At 37.9% G+C, this 17,485-nt stretch overlaps 1 protein-coding gene across 2 annotated transcripts in view; it reads right to left on the minus strand.

The window, feature by feature from the left end:
* Positions 1 to 17,485, minus strand: part of Pds5a (PDS5 cohesin associated factor A) — an 87,533-nt gene that overhangs the window by 30,338 nt on the left and 39,710 nt on the right. For both annotated transcript variants that reach the window (XM_021210484.2, XM_029545094.1), the window contains exons 10-17: positions 17,093 to 17,187; positions 15,408 to 15,553; positions 12,420 to 12,571; positions 10,950 to 11,063; positions 7,983 to 8,064; positions 7,167 to 7,215; positions 6,265 to 6,404; positions 3,843 to 3,958 (exon numbers count right to left, since the gene is read on the minus strand). In XM_021210484.2, the coding sequence (XP_021066143.1) occupies positions 3,843 to 3,958; positions 6,265 to 6,404; positions 7,167 to 7,215; positions 7,983 to 8,064; positions 10,950 to 11,063; positions 12,420 to 12,571; positions 15,408 to 15,553; positions 17,093 to 17,187 (894 nt within the window). The remainder of the gene's footprint in view (positions 1 to 3,842; positions 3,959 to 6,264; positions 6,405 to 7,166; positions 7,216 to 7,982; positions 8,065 to 10,949; positions 11,064 to 12,419; positions 12,572 to 15,407; positions 15,554 to 17,092; positions 17,188 to 17,485) is intronic.

Below are 17,485 nucleotides of genomic sequence, written 5' to 3' on the forward strand. Positions count from 1 at the left end.
ACAATTGAAATACTAGCAGTTGAGAAGATGAAGGAAGAAAAATACAAGTTCAAAAAGTCAGCATGAACTACAAAAAATAAAATAATTAGGGTGTGGAGATGGCTCAGTGAGTGGTATCACCCCTGTAGACAATCAAGGTTTGGTTCCTAGCACTGATGTCAGTTGGCTCAAGACCACCTCATTTTCTTTTCTCTTTTCTTTTTTGGTTTTTGAGACAGGGTTTCTCTGTGTGGCCACGGCTATCCTGGAACTCACTCTGTAGACCAGGCTGGCCTCGAACTCAGAAATCCACCTGCCTCTGCCTCCCGAGTGCCGGGATTAAAGGCATGTGCCACAACACCCGGCTCCATTTTCTTTTACTTAAAGGAGTCTGTGTTTATTGTCTCACATTTCAATCTATCTCCTAAGGCAATTAGAATTATGAAAAAATATTTATACCTCTGATTTCTCAAAAGTCAGTGTAGCTGAGGGGGACCAGGGCTCTACAGTATTCTGTGTGCAAATTCTACCGTAGCTTTGTGTAGAATGATGATGGTCATGCGGAGGAGCAATTCCCAAGTCTTTGTTGTCAGCAGAGCCCTAGAGTCAACTCTCTAGAATATCTCAGAGAAATTGCACCAGCCATGGCACTCTCCCCTTCTTTCCTGAGCTAGCTGTTAGTATTTATTTAACTTCCAGGCATCCTGTGAGGTCTTCACCATTTAGTCTCCTCATTTTCTTTAAAGATTGCCTTTTATTTTTTTGTGTATACATGATGCCTACAAAGGGCAGAAGATGGTATTAAATGTCCTAGAGGAAGACATACAGGTGATTATCAGCTGCCTAATATGGGTACTAGGAACTGAACATGTGTCCTCTGCAAGGACAATACATGCTCAAAACCTGGTGTGACAGTGCTAACCTTTAACCGCAGGAGAAAGAGGCTGATCTCTGTGAGTTAGAGGCCAGCTGGGAGGGTCTACATAGTGAGTGCCAGGACAGCCAGGTCTACTCAGAGAAACCATCTCAGGAAGGAAGGGAGGAAGATCATATCGTCTTCATTGTAGAACGGCCTTCCACTCTCCTTGCCTCCACGTGTGCTTGTTTATCAACTATCTCTGTGTGTACACAATGCCATGGCACACGGGAAGAGGACCCAGTTCTCTTCTTCAGCCATGCGGGTTCTGGGAATCACGCTCCAATCACAGACAGGGTTGGAGGCATGCACTTTTATGTGCTCAGCCATCATGTTACCCTAACCTTCACGGCTTACATAACTCATTCATAATTTTTCAAGTGTTGCCATTCCTCATTAAAAAAATACTTTTCATAATTTCATGTAATCATTGTAGCCTCAGAATCCAGTTCTTTCTCCTTACCTCTGTCCACTCTAATTCATTTCATTCCTGAGTTTCAACCATTACCGCAAGGATCATATGGATAATTTTGTGATGCTCAATCTTTTCTTTTTCTTTCTTTTTGTTTGTATTTCGGAAACAGGGTGTAAGTAAGACCCAACTACCCTGGAATTCATCATGTAGATCAGGTTAGCCCTAAAGTAAAAGAGATCTACAAGCCTCTGTTTCTCTAGTTCTGTGATTAAAGGAGTGTAAAAACAAAAACATGTCTGCCACCAATGCCTTCTCTTAAAATCTTGATTATAAACTCTTCATGATGTGTGGTCTGAGCCTATATCCCCAACACCCAGCAGTCTAACAAGCTCAGGACCAGCCTGGTCTATATATAAACAAGTTCTAGGTTGCTCATAGACATATAGTGAGACTCTGCCTCAAAACACCTAAGTAAATAATAAGAACCTTAGCACGATTTTGAAGCATATGCCTCTCTCTCTCTCTCTCTCTCTCTCTCTCTCTCTCTCTCTCTCTCTCTCTCTCACACACACACACACAGAGTTAAATATTAATCAGCATATTATATGCATGACACATGGTAAATTGTGTTAGATTATATGTTTTATGTATTATTTAATATGGATATTTACATACATATAAACTTTAATAATTTTAATATGTGGTAATTATCATTACTATTAATTTTTAGAGAGTGGTAAACCAAACTCAGAAACCTGCCAGCCTCTGCCTCCTGAGTGCTGGGATTAAAGGCGTGTATAAAGATATACAACATATGTTTTTCTCATAAAAATTAATAAACACTGACATTCTTACAAAATTGCAGTCGGGTAGAAATAGTAACCAAGATGTTTTTCTTTGAGATCAAATAACTCATGATGAGATTTCAGCAGAGTTTGAACACTGGGAATCAAACAATAGTAATTTGCTGTCATGATGAACCTCTGCAAGACATCTTGATGTTACAGCACATTCCTTCTAAAGTTAATATGCAAACTCAAGAGTTCCTATTTCTACTACCTTGTATCTTTAACCCAGTAAATGTGATGCTATAGATGTAGGGGTGACCTGATTGATAAGAACATGCATTTAAGCCGGGCGTGGTGGCGCACGCCTTTAATCCCAGCACTCAGAAGGCAGAGGCAGGCGGATTTCTGAGTTCGAGGCCAGCCTGGTCTACAGAGTGAGTTCCAGGACAGCCAGCGCTATACAGGGAAATCCTGTCTCGGGATTAAAAAAAAAAAAAAGAACATGCATTTAGCATTCGAAAGGTTCTGAATTCGATCTCCAGCATGTATGTGTCTATGTGCGTGTGTGTGCGCGCGCATGCACACGCGCACACTCATGACTACACATACACACAACTGCACAAAAGGTAGGGGAGATAGAAAGTAAGAGATATATACCAAAGGATACTGACAAGAAATAATATGGCTATGTTTTCGTAACTAACTATAAACAAACATGCTATGACCCCAAATTTTTAGTTTTCTTTTTGTTTTAATTTGCAAAGTAGAAAACTGGTTCAGAAAAGTCTTAACTTAAAAATAGTAGAGTTCATGTATAAGCTGTTCCATTGCTCAATAGTTCATAGATTCTAGCTACCAGTGCCTCAGAACTTGACTAAATCTGGAGATAGGGCACAAGGAATGATTGTGTAAGGTGAAATCACATGGATGGATGGGCCTAATCTTGGATGAGCACTATTTTCTTAAGAAGAGTGGGATGCAGATTGATCCTGGACATGCAAAGGAATGATCATTTGCAAACACAGTGAGAAGATGGTAGCTGTTTAGAAGACAAGGAGAATGACTTCAGAAAAAAATGTTAATATCTTGGTTTTAGTTTCTACAACTAAAAAGAAATTGTATTTTCTTTTTCTTTTTCTTTTTTTTTTTTTTTTGTGGTTTTTCGAGACAGGGTTTCTCTGTATATTCCTGGCTGTCCTGGAACTCACTTTGTTGACCAGGCTGGCCTCGAACTCAGAAATCCTCCTGCCTCTGCCTCCCAAGTGCTGGGATTAAAGGCGTGCGCCACCACCGCCCGGCTAGAAATTGTATTTTCTAACTTGCCGGCCAACATTATCCTGTTAGGGTGACCCTTGAACACTAGAAGAACATGCCTTCTCATAGAACCACAATAATGACTCACACAGGTGATGTGGCTAGTGCTTCCAGGTAGGTGCTATGTACTGAACTAGGTCCAAATCAGCATCTATGTGGATTAAGAATTAGTGAGAACTATGTGTGGATTTTTCAAATTAGCATATATAGAATAAATCTAAATCCAAGTACTCTTTTAAAAAAATAAATAAATAAAAAACCTTAAATAACACTGCAATACCCAGTCTTCTATTAGAACAGCAAGTACACTCTGCTATTAAAGAGAGCTTTAAACAGATGGTTTCCAGATCTCTATGGGTCCAGCACCTAAGCTTACACTCATGCACTTTGAGTGAGCATCTATTTACTCTCCATACACTTCCTACCTTACCTTATGGCTTCTGAATCAATGTGCACAGGAGCAATTCTTTCCAACAGAAATTTGACCATCTCTAGAAAAGGGTTGGTTGGCTGCTTAGGATTTGCAAGTTTCCGAGCTATTTCCCTCTATAAAAGAAAAAGGTTTTACTGTTGAGTTTTATACCTTTTGTATTTTTCACAATTAGATTAACTAAAGAGGATTCACCGAAAAATTGAAAGCCCAGAAAAAGTGAAAACAATGTCTGCTTTAGGCATTGATTAAAGTATATATACAGCACTCACTGTAAAATCCAGACAGTAGAAAACAGGAAAGGGATAGGTGACTTCTATTTATTGCCTTACACTTCTGCTACAGAATTTTTATTTAGTTTAATAACAATGCTTTATTGAAAATTTTTTATTTATAAGTTTGGATAAATGGTTTTATTATTTTATAATTTAATAGGATATTGGGTTTTATTTTAGTTCATTTCCCTGAAAAGCATATGTGCATGTGGATTTGTCCACATGAGCATAATGCCCACAATTCAGAACAGTATTAGAGCTAGTTATCTCTATAAAAGAAAAATGTGAGGCTAGAGAGATGGCTCAGTGGTTTAATTGTCTCTATTTAAGCTCAAAGATGACAGTATTATATACCAACTACCCTTGACAAAGAATGGCACTCTTACTGGAAATCTCTCATTTTTTTCTAGACCTTTCAGGTGACGTAACAATGATAGTACATTATCAACCAGGTCCAAATCTCAGATTTCCAATGACAAGTCACAGACTACATATATTATATTTACCTTCTATTTTTTCTTAATTTAAAATTTATTTATTATTACTAGTGTGTGTCTTTTTTGTGTGTGCACGCTTTCCATGACTTATATGTGGAGAACAACCATCAGTAGCCAGTTCTCTACTTCCATTGTAGGTTTTAGTTTTGAACTCAAGTGGGAGCTTGACACTGAAAATAGCTTTCTATTTTATTCAGAAATGTCCACTCCCAGAAACTAGAAATGCAGTAGCCATTCATGACACAATGATGCTGTTCCATTTAGATGCTGGCCTCTAACAACGCCTTTTTATTTTTTTCAGGCCTACATAAGAACAATGTATGACCCCACCCCCATCCCCAATTTACAGGGTCTTGTAATTATATTTTATATAAAAGAACATAGGTAATTTAAATAATATATACAAGCTACACTGTGCTTATAAATAGGAAGGTGAGAAAAATAGGAACTAATAGTAACCTCTTAAAATGACATCTATCTATCTCTGTGTGTGTGTGCGTGCGTGTGTGTGTGTGTGTGTGTGTGTGTGTGTGTGTGTATAAACCATCGAGGGCTTGTGAAGTCAGAAGATAATTTAAGGGATTCTGTTTTCTCCCTCCACCACATGAGTACAGGATCAAACTCTTTTGACTTCATAGGAAGTACCTTTATCTACCAAGCTATTTGATTGGCTATTTATTTAGAAAGAGCAGACAAGCAAACAAACAGGATCTCAATATTGATTGCAGACTGGTCATGAACTCATGGTGATTTTCTTGCCCTGGTCTAACAGCTGAGATTGCAGACAAGAACCACCATACCCAGCTGTTATGCTCTTTCTCATTACAAATATAGTATTTAGGTCCAACTTTGTGATTCATAAAACCAGCAGCATTGACTGCGTACATTTTTTGCTCACTGGATTCATTCTAGGATATTTTAATTACAAACACCTGAGTTTAGCTTTAAGACTTACATTTATTTACTTATTCCCCACAGTGAATAAAAACTGTTTTAGGTTCCCAGACCATTTTGTAAGAACGTCCATTATAATCTTTAATCCCCTGTTGCATATTTAAATCATCAATCCTTTTCAGAACAAGGGTAAAAACAAATACCCCAAATGCTCATTTTTTATTCGTATTTAAGCCTAGTCCTTTGGTATAATGTGTCACAACTGCATAATAGCATAAATGCTGAAGACGGGAACAAAATGTGTTTTTCTCCCTGAGTTTCTGTTATGATCCTGGCTTCCCACAACAACAACAATAATAATAATAATAAGTGAAAGAAAATAGAAACCTACCTAGGAATTACTTCTTTCAGATGAAATCTCGTGTGATGACATAACTATAACTAAGTTATTGTTGGGTTTTGTTCATGTGCTCAGAGAAGAAAGGAGGAAATGCATGCACACAAAACATTCCTTCCATTTCTTAAGTAAGGAAACACACATGAAATAAAAAGTTGGTTATTTCCTAGGGACAGTCTCTCTGATTTTTTTTTTTCTTTTCCCCTTGGAATATGGCTGGAGAGTGTTAGGAAATGAGAAATTAGTTACATTTAAATAGAACTCTAAATAACTTAGCATCTACCAAACAGTTAAAGTCAGAGGAAAAATACAGATTTCTTAAAGTTATTAAAGAAAATATAAAATCATGATTCACTGACCACACAAATGTCAGCCTGCTTGCAGGAACAGGTCGGGCTGATTAATAATTCCAACTGAGACCTCAGTTTCTCATCATCACCAAGAACCTGGTTAAATTTCTTTACAAAATCTTGTGCTTTTCCAGGGTCAGGCAAATTCTCTACGAAATGAAGAAAATAAGTATTAGACAAAAAAGATAACTACATTATAACTGTCTTTAAGACACTGGCAAGGAGCTGGAAAGACAGCTTAGCAGTAAAGAATACTTCCTACTCCTACAAAGGACTCAGTATCTCTGTCAGGGAGTTCACAACTGCCTGTAACAACAGCTCCAGGCCCTGCAGGTACATGTTCCCACACAGAGACACACATGCTTATACATAATTAAAAATAAAAACAAAGTAAAGCTAAAAAATACATTTAAAAAGTAAATAAATATTGATGAGCCACTAAGACAAAATCTGACAAATGGCACTCATAAACAAAATTAATGATTATCTTTTACTACTCTATCATTGGCTAAATTAATAACCTGTTTTGAGTGGGCTCGAGAGATAGCTCAGCAGGTAAGAGCACTTGCTGCTCTTAGAAAAGATCCAGGTTGATTTCCTAGCACCTCATGTTAGCCTACAAGCATCTGTAAGTAAGTCCAGTTCCAGGAAACTAGACAAACACAGCATGCATATATATATATATATATATATATATATATATATATATATATATATATATATATATATACACACACACATATATGCATGTATATGTATTTGTATAATATATATATATATATATATATATATATATATATACACACATACACACACACACACACACAAAACATTCATACACATAAAATAAAATAAACATGAAAAGGCGTTTTTTGATATTACATGCTCATTGGGTAAATAAACATACTTACTTGCTATGGTCATCAGTTTCCCAAACATGGCAGAACAGTTCGCCTCTGACTGAAATTTAAACCATAAACAAAGAACTAGTCATTTGTATTAATAATATACTCACACTGTACAATGTGTTCCTTAGCTTTAAATAAATTCACCATAATCTCACTAGAAAATGGCTAACTCCCGCTCTGCCTGGTGTGTTTGAGGGGGGACTAGCAAAGAACAGTGGAAAGCAAACATTAGGATAAGAAGGACAAAGACAGTGTGGTGGCAACAGGATAGCATTGAAAGCTCAATAGTGAGGAGTGGCAGCATGCGCCTGTCACCTCATCTGCTGAGGTAGGCCTATTGCTTGAAGGCAGGAAGTCAGCCTAGGCCACAGGACCAGCAAGCTGGTTGAAGCTCTTGCCAGCCACCATGCCTTCCTGCTGTGGTAGACTGTCCCTAACGCTGTGAGCCAAAACACACCCTCCTCCCTTAAGTTCTCTGGATCTTGTCGAGTATTCTGTCACCATAGCAAGGAAAGTGACTAGTATATGACTAAAATCCCACCTAGCAAATGCTGAGAAAGGAAGGCTGTCAGGGGTTTGCTGCAGATTATTAATCTAGGTAACAGTTATTTCTAGTCCAGCTTGAGATTAAAAAAACCCCAAACCAACCAATCAAACAAACAAGAAATGCTTAAGAAACTAACAAAAAAGGCAATTTAGCTCTGAAAACAGCTTAACTGACATGTAAAAATTAAAACCCCTTGAGAAACTTTAATTACATCACAAAAAATTAAACACTGATTTGCAATCTATGAATTTAAATAAAAATCATAAACCTACTGTAGGCTGCTTGTGTAAGTCCAATAGTTCACGCACATGACTCCGAAGCATGTTCTGACATTTCCACATTTCATTGAGAGCTCTGTATATAGGTATAAATATGAAAAGGTACATTATTTAACAACATTACAAACTGTTCAACTTTTTGAAGTTTTTGTTTATTTGTTTGAGACAGGGTTTCTCTATGTAGTCCTGGCTGTTGTCAAACTCACTTTGTATATACCAGGGTGGCCACTCACTAGAGATCCACCTGCCTCTACCTCCCAACTGTTGGGATTAAAGGCATGAGTCACCACACCTGGCTTTATGAATTTTCTTATATGTGTTATTTCTATATTCATACATGAAAAATTTATATAACAGTTTATTAGCACTTAATTGAGTTTAATTTAAGGCTTATCTAGCCGGGCTTGGTGGCGCATGCCTTTAATCCCAGCACTCGGGAGGCAGAGGCAGGNGGATTTCTGAGTTTGAGGCCAGCCTGGTCTACAAAGTGAGTTCCAGGACAGCCAGGGTTATACAGAGAAACCCTGTCTCGAAAAAACAAACAAAAAAAGAGATAATAATAAGGCTTATCATAATAGGAATTAATTTTTTTTTGTAATACTAGTGATAAAATCTGGAATTTTAAGCATGTTAGGAGGGCATTTTAATCACTGAGAACGAATGGTAAGGTTCCAAAGGATCAATATGATCTTTCTGGGGAGGTCAAAAATTGACTAAAAGACTATTTAATCCTAAACAGGGGAAGCTACAGAGTTCTGGTGTCATGAAAGAGAAAACAGGAAAATGAAAAAACAGCAATGAAAAGGCCAGGTAGAGAGTACGGAAGTGGGGGCACATGGAAATTAGAGTATATCACAGTTAAATAAATAAGGACTATTGCACGCCAGAACAAAAGAGCTATGAAGGATGAAGTCAGCGAGAACCCTCTCCCTAAGGACTAGCTCTCACAGTACCGGAAAGTGCTACACTCTCTTCTGAGTGAAGGGAGCAACCAATAGCACTACCCAGCTGTGGCGCCTAGGAACCACAGTTAACATGGCACAATAACCCCACAGGGGTGACAGTTTCACTCATATCTTGGTTGTTACTAACATCTCTCTAATTATCATTATCCTGCAACAGGAGGGACAATCGTGCCTGGTATTAGAAACCTACCCAATACCCCAGGCTAGAGAGATCATGAATCGTAGAGATAAACCTAACACCATTATTAAACCAGTACAATTACTAATTATTTTCCATCAAAGAAGCTTCTCTTTACAACAGATGAAAATAACTATCAAAATGCAGAGGACAAGTGACTCTGTCATAATCATCTTAATCCACATGTCTACTGCACAGTAAGACGTAGGGAACCTCACAGACAAGAGAGCAGAAATATTTATGAAGCAGAGGAACAGAAAATCTGCTAAGACTGTGTCTCTTAGAAAGGGGAGGGGAAATTTTACCTGGAGTACAGGGAAACTATACCTTAATATTACAGATGCCTAACCAAGACCTAAACAAGGGTCAATATCAATAGATATGCTAACATGGAAAGGAAAATCTCATGAGGCCCAAAACCTAGACAACACTATATGCAACTAAGGAAATGCTAAGAAGGATGCACTCCCAAGTTCATTAACTAACACCAAGTGGTCCTAAAACCATATACATATAAATAACACTAAAGAGACTCAGGTATATTTGTCCATATCTAAGCACATGTGTACATGCACACATACGACCCCTAATAAGAAGTAAATAAAGAGGCCATGATGTCAAGAGGGAACAAGGAAGGTGTGATACATGAGAGGTTAGAGGAAGAAAAGAGAAGAAAATCATGTGACTGTAATTTTAAAAAAATGTTTTGGTTTTTGTTTAGTTTTTTGAGACAGGGTCTATCTACAGAACTGCAGCTATTCTGGAACTTGGCAGATAGATCAAGCTAGCCTTGAGCTCAGAGATTCACCTAGGTTCCCCAATGGTAGGACTAAAGGCATGTGCCATTGAGGGAGAAATCCTAGTCCACATGAATGTGTCTTTTTTTTAAAGATTGATTGATTGATTGATTGATTATATGTAAGTACACTGTAGCTGTCTTCAGATACTCCNNAAGAGGGCATCAGATCTTGTTACGGATGGTTGTGAGCCACCATGTGGTTGCTGGGAATTGAACTCAGGACCTTTGGAAGAGCAGTCGGTGCTCTTAACTGCTGAGCCATCTCTCCAGCCCTAGCCTGAAACTGTTTTAGTCAAGATGTTGCACATCCAGGTTAGGATTAGACTCACTAAGTAACCAAGGCTGGTAGCTTAAATTATTGGTTGAATACCTGAAATCTTTTACTAACAACATTACCAAAAGTGTGTGTGAACAGGTGATTAAAAACACACGCAGACATCGCCTCACATGTGCAGCAGGGTAGAGCTGGCCTTGGTAGCAGAGGTTGCTGGTGAGCCAGCCCATGGGCACAAGTGTAGTAGTCATGTGACTGAAACTCAGATATTGTTCAGACCCAGATCTGGGGCTTTGAATTGGCCCTGACCAACATTGACTCGATCGATGAATTGTGGGGATGCATGAAGGGGCCAGCCAGTCCTACAGATCCAAAACCACATGATTTCCATGGCACAGGACAAAAGCAGGATATCTAAGAAGAGTCCTAGTGAGGATCCAGTACTGATAGTCTAGCAGAAGATAGAGGCCTCATACCATACCAATAAATTATTGCAATGAACATCTATTGGCAAATAAGCAAGTATGCACAAAAGAGTATACTGTGGGCCACTGTTACACCTTCCACAAGATCTTTACTTTTTCTTTGTTGAGGGGAGGTTGCAAAGGTGGAAGGCAGGTCCTAGGAGTGGAGGAGATGAGTAGGATTGGGGTACATGATATAAAATTCACAAAGATCTAATAAAAAAGTTAATAAACAAACAAGCCCACCTAGGAAGTATATGAAGCATTGAAAAGTAACTTACTTTACAGCATTTGGATCCAAGCTAGCATATAAATAATATAAGCATTTCATTCTCTCTTCTGTTTCCAGGTTATGAGGAACAAGATACTGAGCAAAGATTTTCTCTACCAATAGTCTACGAACAAACACACAAAAACAATTATGCTATTTAAGAAGGGAAATTAACCATTTTGTATGAAGTGGCTATATACCAATAATTATGTCACCAATGGTGTGGTTTATTTCATGATATGTCATAAAGCATTTGTTCTAGAATGCCTGTTTCACACTGTAGCAAGGCTGGCCTGGAATGATGGAGCTCCTACTGACTCAGCTCTCCTTAGTGCTGGGATTATAGTGTGGGCACTGGTCCTCCTTACTCCTTCTGTTGGTTTTTAGGGAGAGAGAAATTGGAGGGGGGGGGTTGGTTGGTTGGTTGGTTTGTCTGTTTGTTTTGAGATGTATCCAAAGCTGGTCTCAAACTTGCTACTACATACAACAAGCTTCCCTTGAACCTCTGCTTGAGCCTCTAAAGTGCTGGGATTACAGGTGTGTACCAACACACTCTGTTTTCTTAAATGTCATTCTTAAATACAGGTGATTGGCTGCCCCAGCTACTCTTCTGCAGGCTGAAAACTATAGATTAAGTAGTTGTACACAGAAAGCTGTAACACCAAGGACAGCTAATTCAAGAAACTTATTAACTTCCTCTAACTGTAGTAGCTCCTTTCCCATGCTCCCATGTAGAAAAGACAGGAGGATCTCCCACCTGAGAGAAAGTGCACTTCCATCTCACTTTTCTTCTCCCAAATCTAAATTCCAATTACTCAGTATCACTCCAATAAAAAGCACACAAGAGCTCTTCATTAATCTATGCAGTGATGCACAAGTCATCACTCTAGTTCAACAAAACACTACAAAGTATTTTACAAGAGCCAGAGTTAAAATAGAAAAAGAACTCTTTGTTAACCGGTTCAATACATATTTAGCGATGCAAAAGTCAATTACTCCAATTCAATAAAACATTGCAAAATATTTCACAAAAAAACCCCAAGTATTGGCATAATAAAAAGAAAAAAAAAAAACAGAACAAGTAGCATTAAGAAAATGAGAACAATTTCTGTACTGGTTGTAACAGTATTGTCAAACAAACAAACAAAACACCCCCAGTGATGAAAAGGGCTACCAAACAGTGCTTTACCCAGACTCTGGGCATGAGTGCTACACACTTAATACCTATGTGCACATGACAATCCCAAGAGTGAGGCATTATTATTCCTCCTTATTTTATGATGCTGAAGTACACATATATAAAAATGATTTGTCTCTATCCAGCCTTACTCGCATGCCCATGATTATTTCACGACTGATCATATCATAAGAATCATATTATATGTAGACAGGAAATTATTTCTATATTTAGAAATAACTGTAAATATTAAATATAAATATTTAAGAATGATAAGCAGTTTTACCAAAATCTTAGACTCACTTGTCATCAATGCTGTTCTGATAGTAGATGTGCAGAAGCTTGTCCTTTATCCAGCTGACTTTCTCTGCAGCTTCCTTTCCTGCTTCACCATGAAGACAGTATTTCTTATAGAGTTGAGCCAGACCCATCATGGCTTCTTTTCTTACTCGCCACTAGAAATATAGCACTTATGAGAAGGGCAAGACACCAAAACTCTATTCAAATCTACAACCTGCAACTAGGCTGTGCAGTAGTTACTGTGTGTGTGCACGGCAGCACACTGGATCTTCTCACACGCAGCTTTTGCCAAACTGTTCTACTATTTTGCACCTACGTCTGGTAAGACAGTAGATTACTTTATATACTTTTCAGTGCTGTACTGCTAAATGACCTACCAACTTTTTAGTTCCCTTTAAACAAAATATAGTACAGATTTCATTCAGTTCAATTCTTTAAAAAGATATTGATGAATAAAAGGTATAAGTGAAGATTATAAATCATATAATTTGCTCTGTACAGAAAAAGGCTACATTGCTTTAGTTAACTGTATACCCTTCACTGTACTTTGAAGATAACAAAGCTCGGCATCAAGAATTCTGGGGAAAAAGTTGGTGAGAACCTTCTTGTGTATCTTAGGTGAACTTTCTTCCCTTGTAGACTTAGAAATAATGGGACTGGGGAGTCAGCACCGCAAATAAACGCATTTGCTGCCAAACCAGTGACCCACATCAAACTCAATCCCAGGACAGACGGACGGACGGACGCACATGCGCGCGCGTGCGCACACGCACACACACCAATAATCATAAAATTCTATAATGGAAATGGTTGTTTGGGGCCTGGAAACGAAGCTCGATTAGAAGAGTACCTGCTCAGCACACAGAGCCCTAAATCTGATCCCCAGCACTGGACATATGGAATCCCAACACCTAGTGACTACAGACAGGAGAATCACAAGCTCTAGGTCACTTTTATCTATGACAGTAAGTTAGAAGCTAACCTGGGCTATAGAAGACCCTGTCTTTATTTATGTACCTATATGCGGGTTTAGTCCGCATATACACCTAACACCAGAAAAAAGACATCAGATCCCAGAGGACTGCAGTTATAGACAGTTTGGGAGCTGACGTGTGGTTGCTGGAAACTGAACTCAGAACTTCTGGAAGAGCAACCAATGCTCTTAAACACTGAGCTATCTCTCCAGTCCCAAGACCATCTTTATATTAAAAAAAAAAAAAAAAAAAAGACAGAGGTCGGGGGCAGGGCATGTGGTAGTGAATACCTTTAATTCCAATATTCAGGGGACAGAGGCAGACTAATGTCTGTAGGTTTGAAGCCAGCCTAGTCTACAGAAAGCCCCAGGTCAGCCAGGGCTATGAATAAGACCATGTCTCAAAAACACCCCCAAAACCAAACAAACAAAAATAAAAACAAAAGACAACAAGTGTTTATCTTGAAAAGGGGGAGAAAATAAAAACATTCTAGTTGATTTAAATCAGTACTTTCTTTAAAGTTTTTGAGTCATTTCACCCTGATCCAGAATAGAAAACTGTTAAAATAGATGCAAAAACTAAGCAAACAGACAAAATGCTGAACTAAAAATATATGATAAATGATATGATGAGATCATGCAGGTGAAAAAAATAATATATTCAACCTTTTTTTTTTGAAACTCTGAGATATTAAGTGCAGTGTCTTTCTCAAACCATCCTATTGCCTTAATAGGCAATATCAAATTAAAGGGGAAGAGTAGATTTAGTAATTTGAACTCACCACTATATGGGAATTTAAATTGAGACAAAAAGAAAACACGCCTCAGAAACTATAATTATTAACCCTGTTGAACAATTTAGTAGGGTCCTTTACTTTTTTCAGCACCTGCCACATAACTGTTTTAAAAATAAGAAGAACGACTCTGGGAGTATGTCAAAACATGCTGATAAACCCTAAAATTACACCAATATCATACATTTCTAGGAAATACTAGTTTTTCAACGATGTCAAATGAACAAGTATATTGTAAAGCAATTGCTGTTCAAAACAATCTGGCTCAGGGCTGGAGAGATCACTTAGGGATTAAGAGAACTGGCTGCTCTTCCAGAGGACCTAGGTTCAATTCCCAGAACCCATATAGCAGCTCACACTGTAACTCCAGTTCTGAGGGACCAGTGCCCTCACACATACATACATGTAGGAAAGAAACACTAATGCACATTTTAAAAAAAAAAAATCTGGCTCTTGCTTAAGGCTGATTCACCTCTTCTTTAGTAATTACTATAAAGGCTCGAAATATTACCTTTCTTTAGCAACTCATGTTTCTAACAGCTTCCAATGACAGAAACAGCAAAATAAGACACCTTAGCCAAAGCAAACATTATAGAAACAGTACTATATCTTAGGAAGTATTTTTCTAACTGAATGTATGACAGGTCCAGCTAAGTTATGCAAAATACAAATAAGTAAATATATATAACCACTGATTGCCTTTTGCAAACTAAAATGTGCAGAAAAAAAAACTATTTCATTTACCTATTTTTCTTTTTGTTTTATAATTTTTTTCTCCGAGACAGGGTTTCTCTGTGTAGGCCTGGCTGTCCTGGACTCATGCTGTAGACCAGGCTGGCCTTGAACTCAGAAATCCGCCTGCCTCTGCCTCCCAAGTGCTGGGATTAAAGGCATGGGCCACCACTGCCGAGCACCCTATTTTTCTTTTATATAGAAATGCTATTAGAAAAATCCACTTCCATAATATGAAAAAGATTGAGACTCCAACACATTTATTCATATGGAAGCAGGCAGATCTCTGAGAGTCTGCAGTCAGCCTGTTTGTTCTACATAGTAAGTTAAAGGACAGTCAGAGCTAATTGTGTGTGCCTGAAACATAAAAATGAATAGTTCTACATTTAGGGTTATTCTGGTATACACCAGCTGCAACTGCTATTATAATACCAGACTTACACAACAATTTGAACATAGAAAGTCAGGAAGAACAAAACCCCCAGATCTTACCCGTTTATCCAGTGTCCTTTCCCTGACAAAGCCAAGCAACTGATCATTTACTAAGGCAAGGTCTCTTTTGGCAGCTGTTATTATAGTAACAATAACATCATGACGAATGGCTTCTTCTGGATCATGTGACCTAACTTTCAAATATTCTGTAATTGAAAGAGTTAAGCTAAATGTTAAATAAATTGTCATGATTCTGAATGACAGAAAAAAGGAAAAAAAAAAGCTTTAAGTTCTGTCCATTTTAATATTCATAAATTATAGGACAAATTAAAATCACCTATAAGACAGCAATAAGTACATCTTACTACTCATAAAACTATGTTTATTACTTCAGAGCATATCTAAATAATTATTTTGGTGGAAGGCCAAATGACAACATAGTTTTATAGTCTGGAATGTCATTTATAAATTAAAAACTAAAAACAAACAAAAAACAAAACAAATAAACAAGCAGTACAATCACAAGGGTAGCAGAGGCTCTCCTAAAGCTGTAGCCTGACTGTGGTATCCGTTCCCTAACAGGGCTGCCCGGTTGGTCTCAGTGAGAGAGGAGGCACCTATCCGGGCAGACTTGATGTGGCGGAAGACCTAGGAAGGGGCCCCACCAACTCAGAAGAGGAAGAGCAGAGGCTAGGGGAGGGTCTCTATAAAGGAGTTGTAATAAGAGGACGGGTAGTGTTTGATAGAAATAAGCAAATAAATAGATCAGAGATCTTTAAAAAATATATAGAAATGCTAATGAGAAAATGGTATATAAGTACATAATATAAAATATAGAATATGACCTTTTAAAAAGAATATAAATAAAATCAAAATAAGTTTTTCTTCTGTTTCTAATAAACAGTAGCATGTTGACAAAAGTGTTCTATTTGCTACTGTCCAATAGATAGGTTTAAATACTTTGAATAATAAAAGTCAGGTGGTAGTGGTGGAGGAGATGGTAGGCAGTGGTGGCAGAGGCTGAGGCAGAGGCGGGTGTGGAGGTGCTTTGCAGTTCTAGGCTAGGCTGATCTACACAGCAAGCTTCAGAACTGCCAGGACTATGCAGAGAAACACCTGCCATGCCCTTCCAAAAAATGTAATATCAAACAGTCACAATCTAATCTAGAAGATAGACACCTTTTCTACACACATTAGTTACTATATTTATTAATGTAGAAGTTATTTGTTTCTATGTATGAATGTATGTACATATGATTTATTTATTTATTTATTTAGAGACAAGGTCTTATTGTGTAGCACTAGCTGTCCTGGAACTCACTGTGTAGAACAGGCTGAGATCCATCTGCCTCTGCCTCCCAAGTACTGGGATTAATGGAGTGTCAAACTAAGTCCAGGTGTGATTCCTTTCTGAATCTAATATCATAAGGATTACATTATCTCTAAAAAAATATTCCCAAGATCAATACACGAATGCTTCAGGGCCAGTTTTATTTTAAAAATGGGAAATAATTTCCTAGCCCACAAAGCCAACATGAAACCATCCTGCAATCAAATCTTTTAAAAAGTTCCTAAGATCAATACAGGAATGTTTCAAGGCCAGTTTTATTTTAAAAATGGGAAATAATTTCCTAGTCCACAAAGCCAACATGAAGTCATCTTGCAATCAAACCTGTTTCAGGAACTAAAGTCGGGCACAGCCACATCTGAATGTCTGTGTGGTTGGGGGGGGCGGGGGAGCTTACCTGTGAGATCCTTCGCTAAATCTGGGTGATTCATCAAACAGTGGCTGGCAAATTTCACACTTTCTAACCTCACAGGAACATGAATGTCATTAAATCTAAACAGAAAATGATTGTTAAATATTAATAGATGAAACAGTTATTTTCAAATAAATATCACAAAAGTATTTATAAACAAAAATGGATTAGAATAGAAACTATGTTGATTATACTGACAGTTGAAGCATTCTATGGAAAATATAAAGACCTAGAAATTAGAAATGGTGGGTCATGCCTTTAAAAGCAGCACTCAGGAGAGGTAGAGGGAGCAGTTCAAGGATAGCCTTGTCTTGTCTACATAATGAATTTAAGACAGCAAGAGCTGAGGGCTGGTGAGATGGCTCAGTGGGTAAGAGC

The sequence above is a fragment of the Mus pahari genome, chromosome 13 (assembly GCF_900095145.1).
Source record: "Mus pahari chromosome 13, PAHARI_EIJ_v1.1, whole genome shotgun sequence".
NCBI lineage: Eukaryota > Metazoa > Chordata > Mammalia > Rodentia > Muridae > Mus > Mus pahari.